Genomic DNA, 15,305 nt, shown 5'->3' on the forward strand with positions numbered 1-15,305 from the left:
TATGGCAGAATAAGGTTTGGATGCCGCTAAGTTTGGGGATTTACTTAGGAAATGAATGAGGGTCTAGGAAGTGGGTTTTTTTCTGATACCACTTTAGATGCTTCAGTCTTTACTGCCAAAAAATATGTAGTGGCCAGACAGTTTCTCTGGTTGACATCTTGGACTGTAGATAATGATTGCAGGATGCATATTATGAAAATTGTGCATTGGCTGCCTACTGTTTACCAGCAGGGAAATGCAATACAGTGAGATATCTGGACACATGCAAGCCCTACAAGATAATACCGGAAGGAATAAACTGCCTTTTTGCCATTTTTGGCATCACTTGTGAAGGTTTTTGTGCTCTTGTCCTACTACTTCCACTGCTCTGGATTTCCCCCTTCCCCAGCTGGATGCTCACATTGTCATTGTCTGTGACCCCCTGCAGCTATTTAGTACCAACTAAACAGTTAATTAGAAATTATCTCATTAGTCATTAGGATTAGCTCAGCAGTATTAACTGCTGCCTGTTCTGCTTTTTTAAAAAAAATTAACTGGGGAAGGTGCTGCAGGACACAGCTGCTTCCTTGCCAGTCCACCCACATATCTATATATGGCAAGTTTTATGCATTTCAGTAGCACTCCACGGGTTTGCTGCATGTGCAAATTATTTTATTTTATATGTGCAAATAGTTTGGAAACTGGTCCTCTTTAAGTGACTACTTATTTCTGAAGTTTTGCATGCATCCTGTACCCTATTTCTGTTGGCTTCTCACTGTACCACTTGACACCTTGCACTTCACTGTCCTTCGCTAGCTTACTGTGTTTGGTTGGGGACGAGCTCCTTTCTAGTCTACTGTAGTTGCAAACCACACAATTTCGTATCTTACACATAATTTGCATAGAAATGGAGAGGTGGAGAGGTATGATTCTCACTGAAGGTGGAAGAAGCGCCCAGGTTGAAATGCAAGATGGGACTTCTGGCTGGCCACTATAGGAAACTGAATGCTGGATGTAGTAGGACCCTTCCAAACAACCAGGCCATTCCATGGGTTTATAGATTAATTTAAGAGGAGTACCTAAAATATGAAGAACCAGGGAAAGGTTGAACCTTCTGAATAGGCAGTAGATCAAGCACTCCCAGCTAGCTCCCCAAAGCCTTAGGACCTGGAGTTCCTGATAAAATCTGGATTCAGCCCTTAATTCACCATTGTCTTAAAACAGCTTGATCCCAAACACATCATTTTCTAAAAATGAGTTGATTAAGCAAAAATCAACAACATGTAGTATTAAATTGCCAGTGCCATAGGTTAAATAAGTCAACACCAGTTAAGTAATTCCAAATTTTCAGGCAAATTTCAGAGGGTATGGTAACCTTGACATGCACGGTTTACTATTAATTCAAGCACTGCATGTCTAAGATGATTTCCCCCAGTTGATAATTATTTGTCAGTGGTGATTAATTTTGATTTGGACAACAATCCAGAAGGACACCAATTTGAATTTTGAGAGTTTTCCTGTCGCCAGCTGCCTCCATGCAGTCTCCCAACTATCTTTCAAACACTGTCGCATTTAAGAGACTGCAGACGTTCACTGAACTGCAAGGGTCATTTCTCTAGAGCTGAGCACAAATGGCCTCTTGACATGAAGAGTGGCCATTTTACCAAATTTCTCAGTGGGGTAGAAATTCTCCAATAGTCTCTTGGGCTGGGGCTCACCATTAGCCATGCCATTGCAATAGCACAGCTTCCCTCTCTTTCCGTCTCTCCACCTCTTTTTTCTTCTTTCTTTGCTGCTGCATGTTGGACAATTTGGAACATCCTCCAAATGGTCTAATCTCATTCCAAGTTACTGTGTGTGTGTGTGGCAGGGGAGGGTTGTTAAATGGTGCCTGCCATTAAAAAAAATTGCTGGGAGAAAATTCTGCAAAGTGGCCTTCTTTTGCAAAGGGGGTGATAAAAAGAAAAGCTTTGGCTCAGTGCTCATTTCACACCTGGCTTTCCTTTAAGCACTTCTCAGACTTTTGAGTTTTTAAAAAGGCATTCTGAGCACACCCTGACTTCAGCTAATGATAGGGAAATTCTTAACAAGCAGAAATCATATGTGGGTGTCCTGCTTCTGCCCCACTGCTGCCTTGGTCATTAAGCCAGCATTCAGTTGAAGCATTTCTTGTTAAAAGGCGGGCTTATTGGTTGTAGCCTTTTTGTGAGTTACACCTACGGTATCCATGCAGGAGATCGGCATTGGTATTTCATGTTTTAAATCTACCAAGGCATTGGGAGATAAATAATATTAAGGGTGCTGTCTTCTCTGCAAAGGCAAACGAGCCTGTCCTCGAAGGGTGAGGAGCACTGTGCCTATGCCTCCATCCTGGCAGTCTTCCCAGAAGTGACTTTCACTCACAGTCCTTTCCTTATTTAAGATGGAGATACTGGCAATAACATAACCCTGCAGAATAAAAATAGTGGCTCCCTTTCTCTTAAAGCACCAGGCAGGTTGCAGAAGTACTCCTGTGCAAGAACAAGCCAAGCTGTTTCTGATGGACGTGAGTTGCTCCCACAGAAGCAGCTGGCGGTGCAGGATTCAGCCCCAGGAGGCACTTGAGAGACCCTGTTTAACAGCACAGCTCTAAAGTGGGCTGAGTTGTTTGTTTGTTGTTTAAGGAGTTCGGATCATGTGGTTTTCCACATCCACGCTTTAGGTTCAACTGTCTTCTCCTCACCCACCCTTCTTAAAAAAACAAAACCCCAAATACCGGTACTCTTAGTGCCGTTACTGTCCTGCTGGTGTGAAATTGACAACCTGGGACATTATTCATGACCACAGGGAATAAGATGCTACTTGGTTCTTTAACTGTGATAGGAGGATAGATTCTAGGTGGGATCAACATACATCTGAGATTGGAAGCTGGCAGTTTTAGTGGATCCTTTCTAGTAAATATTTGCATCTAAAGAAAGCCAGACACTGAGACCTAGGTGGGAATTAGGCATTGGTCCTTAGGATGCTTCTGGGTCTGGGAGTTTCTGATGTAGAATAATCCAAGGACAGCAGGAGCACGATTTCCTCTATTTCCAATATCCAGGCTAGGAGCACTGCTGCTTCTGCAGCCCACCTGGAACCAGGCACACTCGGGTGAGTAGGCTTTTGGGGAAACCCCAAATCTGCAAGAACAAAATAAAATAATAAATAAATTAAAATGGCCAAAGGAGTGGATGGAATCCTGAACAATAAGCACCCTTGCACTGCAACGTTTTGTTGCAGGTCCCACTGGTTAATTCGTATTTCTAAGAACTTCTGCAGGGCTTGAGCCATGAAGCCTCATCTCTTTGCTGTTTCCTCAGTTGAACACACAGGACTATAGTCAAAACAAAATATAAAATCAAAAAATCCTTCCAGTAGCACCTTAGAGACCAACTAAGTTTGTTCTTGGTATGAGCTTTCGTGTGCATGCACACTAATTCAGATACACGGAAACAGAAGTCACCAGACCCTTATATATAGTGAGAGGGTGGGGAGGGGTATTACTCAGAAGTGTGGTGGGAATGGGTGATTGGCTGATGGGTGGTGGGAATGGGTGATTGGCTGATGGGTGTGGAAAACCTGTTGATGACGGTTAACGACTGCAATTAGTCTTAAGGGAAAAGAAAGGGGTGAGATGGCTAAAGATAGCTTTGTCATGTATAATGAGATAAGAATCCAATGTCTTTGTTCAGACCAGGTCTCTCCGTGGTTTTAAGTTTGGTAATGAGTTGCAATTCAGCAACTTCTCTTTCCAGTCTATTTCTGAAATTCCTTTGTATTAAGACAGCTACTTTGAGATCTTGTATAGAATGTCCTGGGAGATTGAAGTGTTCTCCTACTGGTTTCTCTGTCTTGTGATTCCTGATATCAGATTTATGTCCATTTATCCTTTGGCGTAGGGTTTGGCCTGTTTGTCCAATATAGAGAGCTGAAGGGCACTGTTGGCATTTGATTGCATACACAATGTTAGAAGATGAGCAATTAAATAGTCCTGAGATGGTATGTTTGATGTTGTTGGGGCCAGTAATGGTGTTGTCCAGGTTTATGTGGCAGCAAAGTTGGCATCTAGGTTTATTGCAGGCTCTGGTACCAGTGTCCATGTTGAGTCCTGTTGTTGTATTACTGTGGGTGAGGAGTTGTTTTAGATTGGGTGGCTGTCTGTAGGTGATGAAAGGTTCAGTGTATCTGAAGAAGTGTGCATGCACACGAAAGCTCATACCAAGAACAAACTTAGTTGGTCTCTAAGGTGCTACTGGAAGGATTTTTTGATTTTATATTTTGTTTTGACTATGGCAGACCAACACGGCTACCTACCTGACACAGGACTATATCTTACTTCATGTCCTACACATGAAGTTGGTTTATTTGGCCTGTATTCAATTAACCTCGTTAGCTAGCAAAAGCCAATTCAGGGGCTCCCGCTAGTGCCCCCCCACACACACTCCATGCATCTCCCCCAAAGTCACTCGGCAGAGTCAGGAGAAACCCTAGAGCAGCTAAAGGGAGGCAGGGAGGAGAGGGAAGAGATTGCGCAGACAGAATGATCAGAAGAGCGTCATGCTGAATTCCTCCCTTGTGGGGGAATCCTTTAATGGTGGAGACAGAAAGAACTACCGTACCTTGCTTTAGACTTGTCTCAGAGACCACTGTGATCTCTGAGTCTTGCCGTACCAAGATCTAAATCACAGCTTAGTCACACAGTCCGTCATCTTCAGTCAGTTTCAATTCCCCCTCAGTGGAATGGGAATAATTATTACTACTTAGTCTGGATGTGTGGCAATCCTATTGGAATGTTGTAAAACTATACTAAAGCCCAAGCCTTAAAAAAAGACAAAACAACGAACCCATTTTCTTCTATGAACCTTGTCCACTAAGATGGCAGCTTCTAAGAAATGGTGGGCTTGTGATGATAAGCTGCTGTTTGCCTTCTTCCCCTTAAAGTTCATGCCACCTGTTTTTTTTTTTGTTTTTTTTTTGCATACCATCGTATTGCTTTAAAAATGCTATTTCTGTAAGTGATAATGAGTGACATAATTCTTGGCTTGATCATTTCCAAGAAGTATCCTTTACCAGTTCAGAGACTAAGAGATGTCAAGAGAATAAGGCAAATTTAGGGCCATGAATTTAAGAATATTCTCCTCTCTCATTTATTGTTTTAGTCTTAAACTTCCTTGAGGATTGCAACAATCTGTTGTTGTGCTGCCTGCATGCTTTGCGGAGCTGCTGTATCCTACGCATGGCCATCTGTCAAAACAGCAGTGACAAAATGAATTAATCTGAATTGCAGATGTGTTAATGAGCCCCTTTGAAGGGCTTAAGCGTGTTTTAATTAAAAGCAAAGCAGAACAGGGTCGAGGCTTTCTAAAGCTTTTAAAATATTGCAGGTTTTTTTAAAAAAATATTTGGATTTTATTTTCAGTCACACAATAGATAAAAAGCAGCACATGAAGCTATTCCTTCATCCACAATTAAATAGGCTTGGGGAAAGTGTGAGCACCATGTAACTAAGGAAATTCTGATGAGGCAGCCTTTAAAAATGGAGTAATTGTGTAACAGGGGGAGTCTTTACCCATTTTATGGCTAAGAAAAAAAAGCACCTACATTTAAACACCCACAATCTTTGTTAGTTTTGGCCATCTTACCAAAAACAGGCCTCTGTTGATGACCAAGAGGCAGAGTTGTTGCAGAGCTTGCTCGTTTATTTTTTTTACTAGTTCAGTTCTAAACTTTGGATCATAGTTGTGTTGTCTAGAGGTCTTCAGGCCTTTTCTGTTCCTTATTTCAATATGATTCTCAGGCATAAGCCTAACATAGGTTCAAGTGTAAAGACCTTAAAATTGCTTTTTGTGACTGGCGGCCCAAAATTTACGTATTCTAGCTATTGAGGTACAGTAAGAGCTTTGAGGTACTGAAAAACATTGTTTTATTTTGGGTACACTAGGGTGGGCTAAAGGGTGAGAGCTCAAGTATCTCGCCCTCGAATAACAAACTCAGGTTGTGAGTGCTGCTGTCATGATTTGAAGCCAAAACCCAGAAATATATTGGAATATTTGGGTGAACCCCAGTAATGGCAGAAGTAAAACCAACCTGTTCATTTGTTCGTTCATTCATTCATTCATTGGGGTTGGGAGCACAACCTAAGGTAGGAACTCTTAAGAGCTCTGTGCAAACTGAGCATCGATGACAGCCAAGGAATGTTGACTGCCATTTGGAAAGGGAAATGGTGGAGTGTCATGGAGGAAGGCATGGCTGACCGACAAGAACCCTGAATAGGAGTGGTCCTGATAGTACGTGAGGATTGGATGTTGTGTTGCAGGTCACACTTGTGTATTTTGATCCTGATAACGGGAAGCCACATTTTGTGAATATCCAGTATGTGCGACAATAACAAAACCTTCATACTATAAGGAGTTGTTGGTTAACCTTAATACATACATCATCTTAGACTTGCATGAACACATGTGCACAATGAAATAATGGTAGAATCTACTCAACTTCCTGCTGCTACTGGTTAGCTTTAGTTTTAAAAGTAGCACCATAAAGCAGCAACTTAATGAAAAACATTCAGTATAATTTTCTTGTGTGTATAGGTTTTGTTTCCTAATCCACAAGATAAGTCTGTTGTCAAAAGTCTATGCACTTAAAAAAAGAAAATAATGGCAAATATTTCCTAGTTTTTCTGAAACCCAGTTTGAATGTATTTACAGTGATGCATATTCTATTCTGGTCAACCGTTTCCCACATCAGATAAGCCAGTATTGTATACACCTGGCAAAACAGGTAGGTCTGTTCTAATCCTTAGCAGCTGCGATCTTTTCTGTGATAGTAAGGGCATGAAAGCTGAATCACAGCTGTTATCAGTCAACACTAAACTGAAATGAACAAGCAAGAAAGCAAAATCCCATTAAGCTTTGCAAAATGTTAAAATTAATATTCACAGCTATGTCACCTTCGCCTGCGACTGGACTGAGCAAGGGTGAAAGAGAGAGAGAAATCAATTCCACGAATTTTGGAGAATGTAAGAATGAGCCGAGAGCTTTATATCTGTCTTGTTGTCCATCTTGTGGTAGTGTCTGTGATTGGGGGGCAATTCATACGGGTCAGGTGGGGTTGGAGGGTGAAGCATGATGGGCACTGATGGTTTCATATGCCTTCTTCAGATGTTCCATTGCCAAAGAGCAAGATGGGGTAATCTAGCAGAAGGGAAGAATTTTGTTGTGTTGTGTAAGCTTTACCGGAATAGTGATTGGATAGGGAAGGGTTACCTGTATCCATCTGGGATCATTCTTTCTCATCAGCTGTTCAAAACTCTTTCTATTACTTTTGCAATGAAGCCCTTGAGAGAATGGCAGTATTAAGCCAACATGGATTGCCCTCAAGCCGCCACTGGTTTCAGAAACGCTACTTATCTCACGGAGGGTGCGTGGGTGGGTAGAATTAAGAAGTAGTTGTGCTAAAACACACAGCAAAGTCCCTCCCATTTAAAAAAGGTGGGGTCCTGCAGTCAAAATTTTAATAAAGTTAGATTTGAATTAAGTATTTTATGACTATTCGCAGCTGCATCTGGGTGTGCTAATCAGTCTTCAAACACTGATTTACAATTTGATGAAACAAATAAAATAAAATAAACCCTGCTGTGGTGGAAAAGAAATCATACTGTGGTAAATAGGCAAACATTACTGTGTTCGGGCTTCACAAAAGTCTTCCAATTTATGTGGCTCGTTTTTGCCGCTGCCACGTGTTGCATACTAGGCTCTATATTCACGTAGAGGAAAAATGCCAGTCACGTGTTTGTAAGATACATAGCAAGGGCCAGTCTTGTGCAACAACACCCAGTGGCTGATCTTCAGTAATCTTATGAATTCAGGATCACCCAGTTTGCCCAATCCTAAACACACAGAAACAATATGTGCCGGTCAGAACTGGGAAGGAGCTTTGGTTGGCCGGCAGCCTGATTAACTCCTAATGTCAGCCATTAAATTGGGCCAATCAGTGCAAAAGTCTTCAAAAAGAATTTTGTCCCACTTTTGTATGTGTTGTGCCATGTGTTGTGCATGTGCGTGTTTGTGTTTCAGAGTGCTGTTGTCCTCTTAACATAGATAGCATTTTGTTCAGAATGCAGTTTTGGATTATATCAACTTTATTGAAAGAAAGGGGGATATTGGAAGCTTCCTTGCCTTGTCCCCTTGTACTGTATTGATTGAAAGCCCTCACTGAAAAGTATGGCTTCGGGGTCACACATGCTGGTTTTTCGATTGGATTGGATTGTTTCAAACCAAATTTATCATTAAGTGTTCTAGCCATAGGGTACAACAATTAAAATTCACAACAGCAGGGGGATAAACAATAATTGTGTAGGCAAAGCCGTAAAAGAAAGATTCCATGAAATACACAAGGATCGATGAACGAATCTTTAAGTGGAGTGAGTGACTAAGCATACAAATCCTGAACAATATACTGCAGCACGAGCACCCTTCTTAACCTTGAAAATGTCTTCTCCCTTACATAAAATCACATCCGTATGAACAAAGTCCATGTAAACTGTCACCATAGTCGTCATGAAACAAGCTGCCCTGTTTACGACCCTGCTACCTTTACAATTTAAGAATAGCTCTGATGAGCTGGAGCCCCAAACAGAGGAGCATTGTTCAAGATGAGATCTAATTAATCCTCTCCAGCTTGATAACATGGTATATATGTCATTTAAGAGAACAGAGCCTAAAACAATAGATTTGTATCTGAACAAGAAACAGAAGGCAACACTTTGGCTAAGGATGGGAAGCACTGTAGAGTTGACAAATGGAAACGTGTGAGGAGATGCTGAGACAAAAAGTGTTCCACGCTGGAGTGCCCAGCAGAAGCTCTTTTGCCTCTATCAGACAAGCTGTGTATTCTCAACTGGTTTGGCCCGGGCTCCGACATGAGTCACTGGACAGAACCTTTGCCATCTATCTCTGGTTTCTTTTGCTTTGGTTGTCTAAAGCCAGCGATAAATACCAATTAACTTGGGATGCGGTCCACCTCATGTCAGAGGTTAGTGTCAGAGTTCGCCAATTTTAATGCAATTGAGCTTGCATTGTTTTCATTGTGCTGCCGCAAGAAGGCAAGAGTCACCATTTCCAGCAAACCAGCCTTCAAGCAACTAAGGCTTAACTGAGTCCAATTATGGTCTTCCATGATATTTATCACCTTATTATTCTGTAATTGTATTTAGAAGATTGTTAAGCCATGGCTCAGTGCACTAATACATGGGAGTTTTAAAAATATCTTAGCTTAATAAACACTGATCAATTAAGATGAGAGCGCATACAAAATGTGCACACAGATCAATGGCTGTAAAACATTGCAGAAACTAGCAGATGTCTGCCTTGTTTCATTTCTACACTTTTTGTTTATGCATTTGTTTGGTGTTCCTACTTGAATAAACCCTCTGTCGTGAACCATTGAAAAAGGATAGCAGCTTAGAAATCTCAGCCAGACCCCTTTTAGGGAGGTTAAACTGTGAGTTCAGTTGTGACAGCATAGCACCTGCTTGGTGTGATATAATCAACAATACACAGAACCCAAAGTACTTGTATTTAAACTGATTTAAATTCATTAGCTTCCCACCAACATCCCAGTCAAAGTACAGTAACTTGACTTTCTAAGTGAAAATGTTGAGAATCTCTTTGGTGCTTCCATGAGCCAGGTGTGTTCAGTCTGTGACAGCTTTCATCCACAGAGCTGATGGGAATGATAATGGTATGATTGTGGATCCAACAATAAGCAAAACCTGCTTGATGTCATGAATGTGGCTGAGCACAGAATTGGAAGTACAATCCCATCTAGAACAGGTTGATCTCCATCTCCTTGAGATTGAGTTTCAGTTTATTGGCCCTCATCCAGACAATTACTGATTCTGGGCACTGGCTCAGCACTTCAGTGGCCTCTGCTAAATCCAATGAAAAGGAGAGAGAGATTGAGAGAGAGAGGTGAACGTTCTAAACATCACGATGGCTCCTTTTTCCAAATCCCCAGATCTGCCAGCAGTTTCATGTAGGGACAAGATGGAACACTGCATTTGAGCCATCTCTCTCTGGTTGGTGTTTCATTTAGGATCATTTCAGTTTCTGAATGAGTCTTTGATCATGGAGAAACAAAAGAGACACATGGAAATTCATGGTTGACACAGATTCTACCGATACGATGCTGAGAACATAGATGCAGCTATTTGATGTTATTATTGTTAACCAGGCCACCTCTCACCATAATTCTGTGCAGATTTGATTATGAAAGCTTCAAATTTAGTTTCACAATTGGTGCGATTTAGTGCTGGCTCATTCTGCCGGTGAACCATAATACAAATTGATGAGTCAATCATGTTTTAATTGTATTTTGTCTAAGTATTGTTTTAAGTGGAGTCTTAAAGTGGAGCCTGAAGTCTTTCACTTTCTCTGATTCATCATTTCACAGATTTGGGATAGGAGTGAGTACCATTGTGTCTGCCCTTTGGACCTTTTGCCCTTGACCTAGGAAAATTCTTTGTCACCGTCTCATAGCACATGCTCTAGATCAGTGATGGCCAAACTTGGCCCACCAGCTGTTTGGGGACTACAATTCCCATCATCCCTGACCACTGGTCCCGTTAGCTAGGGATGATGGGAGTTGTAGTCCCAAAAACAGCTGGAGGGCCAAGTTTGGCCATCACTGGACTAGATGGACTTCTAAATTTTGGACTCCTTTATCTGGGCTTTCTCTGATTGGACAGCCTTCAGGGCTGAATGCTGTCTTTGATAGGCAGCTTCTCTTTCAGCTTCACTAAGCAGAGCAGTTGCTTTATTCACTTGTCAGGTTTCAGAGGCCCTAAACATTATTTTACTATAATCACACATATTTAACACATGTTTCTGGCTTTCAAAAATTATGTTGAATGTATTTTTGGGTCTTGAAAAAAATAATTAAAATAATGTGTTTATGTTTGTGTTTTAATGGAAATTGGTTATTTGGTCTTTTGAATAGTTGTTTCTCTACCTTTAAGTATACATCACGGAAAAGTTTTATGCATAGACATACCAAAATTAATCAAAGTGCTACAGTCACCTACAACCCAATAAATAGTAAATGTATTTGAAGTTGTCCCCTGGTGTTAGTTCATAGGCAAAATTAATTTTGCATTTTAAAATAATTAATAACTCGGTTCAAATATGCATCACCTTTGTTAATTGCATTTGACGCTTAGGGCTTTGGTGCATTTTAAATTTAATCGTTGACACCTTCTGGAAAGTTGGTGCAACCGGCTTTTTCAGTAGCTTATCTCTATATTTCAGTGGTTAATGTGGTACATTGAATGGGATGTTCGGCCCCTAAAATAAATCGCTTACCCTAGAAAACTGTGGCAAATAATCAGCAAATATTGCATGCTGTTGTGAAAATAATCATAAAGCAGCACCATTTACCAATTTTTTAAAATATAAATATATCCTTTAATCCATAATTAGATGAAAATCAAAGCACACAATGTTAGGAAGAAAAGTTTAACACAACGCAGTGTGTGGCAGCTCTGGAAAAGGCAAATGCCATCCTATGGATCATTAGGAAAGGGGTTGAAAATAAAACTGCTAATAATATTGCAGTGCCATTATACAAATATGTGGTGCATCCACACTTGGAATTCTATGTTCTGGTTGCCACACCTCAAAAAGGATATTGTAGAATGGGAAAGGTTTCAGGAGAAGGTAAGCAAAACGATTAAAGAGATAGAGACACTCCCCTATGAGAAAAGGTTGGAGCGAGTAAAAGAAAGAAAAGGCGAGTAAGAAGGGACATCGTAGAGCAGCATAAAATTACGTATGTTGTGGAGAATGTGATTAGAAAGAGTTTTTCCCCCTCTCTAGAGTCCAGTGCCATCCAGTGAAGCTCCTTGTTGGGAGATTCAGGACAATGGGGAGAATACTGTTGCACTCAGGTCCCGCTTAAAGGTTTCCCCATGGATATCTGGTGTAAGAACAGGATGCTGGGCTCGATGGGCCTTTGACCTGATCCAGCATGGCTCTTTTTACCTTCTTATCATGGAACCAAATCTGATATGTGGCATCGCGATGCCCTCACTTTTATCACCTGATCCCTGATTGGCCGGATCACTTGATAAAGGCGAAAGCTGGGTGAGTAAAAATGGGTCCAAAGCTGCAGCTGAGAAGGGAAACCACAGAACCCGCACTTGCACAGTCACCTAAAGTGCCCAAAGATTTTACAAGGGAACAGTTCAGTGACCCTGGGGGGGAGGGGGATAATCCTATGTGACCTGGATTATGTTTACCTGGGACTTTTTGGTGTAGGACAGTGATGGCCAAACTTGGCCCTCCAGCTGTTTTAAGACTACAATTCCCATCATCCCTGACCACTGGTCCTGTTAGCTAGGAATGATGGGAATTGTAGTCCCAAAACAGCTGGAGGGCCAAGTTTGGCCATCACTGGTGTAGGACTACTGCTACAACTTTTTGACATTAATATGATGGCCAGGACATGCTCTTTTGAGGTCTCATAATGAAGCCACCTTGCTGAATGTAAGCAGGTCTGGTTATGGTCATTGGGCAGACACGAACTTCAAGCAAGTAATGTTTAAAACAAATGCAGGTGTATAGAAGAGAGAAGCTCCTAATAATTTCATTGGGACTTACGCAAGAGAGGTTTTGCAATGGTTATGCCTAGTTGTTCCAGCTATTTATAGCATTATTCAATAGAAGTAATGCTGACAATAAGAAATAATGTCGCGCAGATGTCAATTATTACAACAGCCGTTGCAGCGCAGAGCTCTTGATTTGTTCTCCTCTCTCTGGCCTTATGAAAAGAAAATCAACTGTTTTATGTTACTAATGGAGTTACACTCTTTTATAGACCCTCATTTGTATAATGACAAAAGTCTATTTGCTCAAGATTTCTAAAAAGGACCCTGGATTTATTACTAACAACAGATGAGTTCTAATACTGCAGTGCTAAGCAAACGTCTGATTTGCATCCAGTTGCAAACCTAAAACGAAAATGTGCCTAATAACATGATTGTTCTGAAACTGCTTAGCATAATCACAAAATCCTGAAAGGTGCTTCAGTATTTCTTGGTGGCAGGCCTCATTAAAGTCTGTAAGCAAAAGAATGAAGTGTCCAGTAAAGCAGCAAGAAAATATTGAGGAACAACATTCCCGGTTTAACACTAAAAGGTGACTTCTAAACTATGGATCTGAGAGATTAACAGACCTGTACTTTCCTTGCCCAGGGTTCTAATTTCCCAGTGGATCTTCTAACCTCCTCTTCATATTTGCACTTCTCTTTTGCGGAGAAAATAGTAGGTTCCCACTCCTCTCAGTGTTTCTTTTAAGCATACTACATACTAGGAACTTACAAACCTGATGCCTTCAGGTTTGTGAGAATATTATATCAGAAGGGTATAGCAACTATTCCACCAACCCAGAATCCTAGTTTGGTGCTGGTCTAAACCAGAAAAGAGGAGCAGAGCAGTGGCACAAAGCAAATGCCTCAAAAGCAAGAACATTGTTTTGATTTGCCAGCTGCAAGGGCCGAGAGATAGCGTGGTTACTGGAATCCCCTTCATCTGGTGTGAACAGTATTCAGGAATCCTGGCATCCCTGGCATGTGCGTGCAAGGAGCAAGATATGTAATGGACATGTACAGACAAATGCAATATTGTTTTGACATGACTTTTTCTGGTACCTTAAGCCAGTAGGGGCCAGGGGGGCTGTGTGGTGGGGTATAAATAAATAAAAAGTACATAAATAAAGGTTTGTTTCCCGTGCAACCCTGTGGAGCTTGGTATGATGCATAGTTCCACCCAAGTTCAAAGGCAAGTTGTTGGGTCTTTCCTTTCACAGCTGTCCCCCATCTGTCCAGGGAAATCCCCAGAGGCCGAGCCATTTTATAATAGGACATCATAGATAGCTGCCCATGCATTTTGAGAATTATGTAATGCGGTGCCATTCAGCGTAAGTAAAATGGTCTGCTTAGAAGAGGATTTCATTGTGTATATGTGCTTTTTTCAAGTCAGTTCTGTGATAAAGCATTAATTCTCCTTATTTTCTTGCAGTTCCAGATTATCAAGAGCAGGATATTTTTCTATGGAGAAAAGAGACTGGATTTGGATTTAGGATTCTTGGTGGAAATGAGCCTGGAGAACCTGTAAGTATTTCGACATTTTTAGGTTTGTTTTACCTTTTTTATCTCTTTACCCCAGAATTTTCAGAGCCGCATTAGCCAGAATACGTGTCCAATAATATTTCATCCGCATCCTTTCAGCCACTTGATTTTAAAAACAAGCAAAACCGGAACAGAGTGCTGAGCTATGTTCTGAATAGCTAAGGTTACGAAGAGTGTTGATCTTTGTTCACATAGAGGTCTATTTCTGCTATCAACTGGCTTAGACCCCCGAGCTGTTTTGCAGCAGCTACTGACCAGAACGTCAACAGATGTTAGCAACTTTGGGCTGCTTTGATTTAGGTCACACTCAAGCCAAGGCTTCTGATCTTATTACCAGTCCCTTGAGCTGAATAAATACAGTCTCATTCAGCAGGACTCTCCAAGAAAATGAATGTCATGTTAAATAGAGGAGGAAAGGCACAATCATGGATAAAGGAACAGAAGTCTAGAAATTTGCGCTCGTAATGATCTGCTGAGCCTTTCCATGAAACTCAGGATCAAAATTCTAGAATTCGTTTCCCCGGGGCAAAGTCATACAATACATATATTCTTTGAAGAAGTGTGTTGCTTTTGCATTCATAGGGAAATATGAAAGCGACTTGTACCAAGTTGGGCCAATGCCCCATCTAGCCTAGTTAACTGCTGCTCTGGCTGGATAATTAATTTCAGTGGTTCTACTCCGCATTGGACTTAGTTGGCTACGGCCCAAAATTTGTAATTGTCATTACAGGTAATTTGTAAGATGCCTTGCATGCATGTGGCTCTCTTAACTGTGTTGCACCAAGGGAACAGTAGTTCATGGAAATGGAAACATTCAGAAGAGAGAGAAAATACTCACTATGTGAGAATGATGGGATGATGGGCTATTTACTGCCATGCCATAAAGACTGCAGCCTACACAGAAGCCTTCATGAGAGCCAGCATGGTGTACCAGTTAAGAGCAGGAAACTCGTAATCTGGTGAACTGGGTTTGCTTCCCTGCTCCTCCACATGCAGCTGCTGGGTGACCTTGGGCTAGTCACACTTCTTTGAAGTCTCTCAGCCCCACTCACCTCACAGAGTGTTTGTTGTGGGAGAGGAAGGGAAAGGAGATTGTTAGCCGCTTTGAGACTCCTTAAGGG

General features: G+C 41.3%; 1 protein-coding gene across 29 annotated transcripts in view; it reads left to right on the forward strand.

Moving 5' to 3' along the window:
* MAGI1 (membrane associated guanylate kinase, WW and PDZ domain containing 1) overlaps nt 1-15,305 on the forward strand; it is a 464,153-nt gene that overhangs the window by 423,595 nt on the left and 25,253 nt on the right. For 15 of the 29 annotated variants that reach the window (XM_033141269.1, XM_033141278.1, XM_033141286.1 and 12 more), the window contains 2 exons: nt 6,941-7,018; nt 14,075-14,166. In XM_033141269.1, the coding sequence (XP_032997160.1) occupies nt 6,941-7,018; nt 14,075-14,166 (170 nt within the window). The remainder of the gene's footprint in view (nt 1-6,940; nt 7,019-14,074; nt 14,167-15,305) is intronic. The other 14 variants (XM_033141285.1, XM_033141282.1, XM_033141284.1 and 11 more) reach the window with 1 other exon arrangement.

Source organism: Lacerta agilis, chromosome 2 (genome assembly GCF_009819535.1).
Source record: "Lacerta agilis isolate rLacAgi1 chromosome 2, rLacAgi1.pri, whole genome shotgun sequence".
Classification (NCBI taxonomy): domain Eukaryota; kingdom Metazoa; phylum Chordata; class Lepidosauria; order Squamata; family Lacertidae; genus Lacerta; species Lacerta agilis.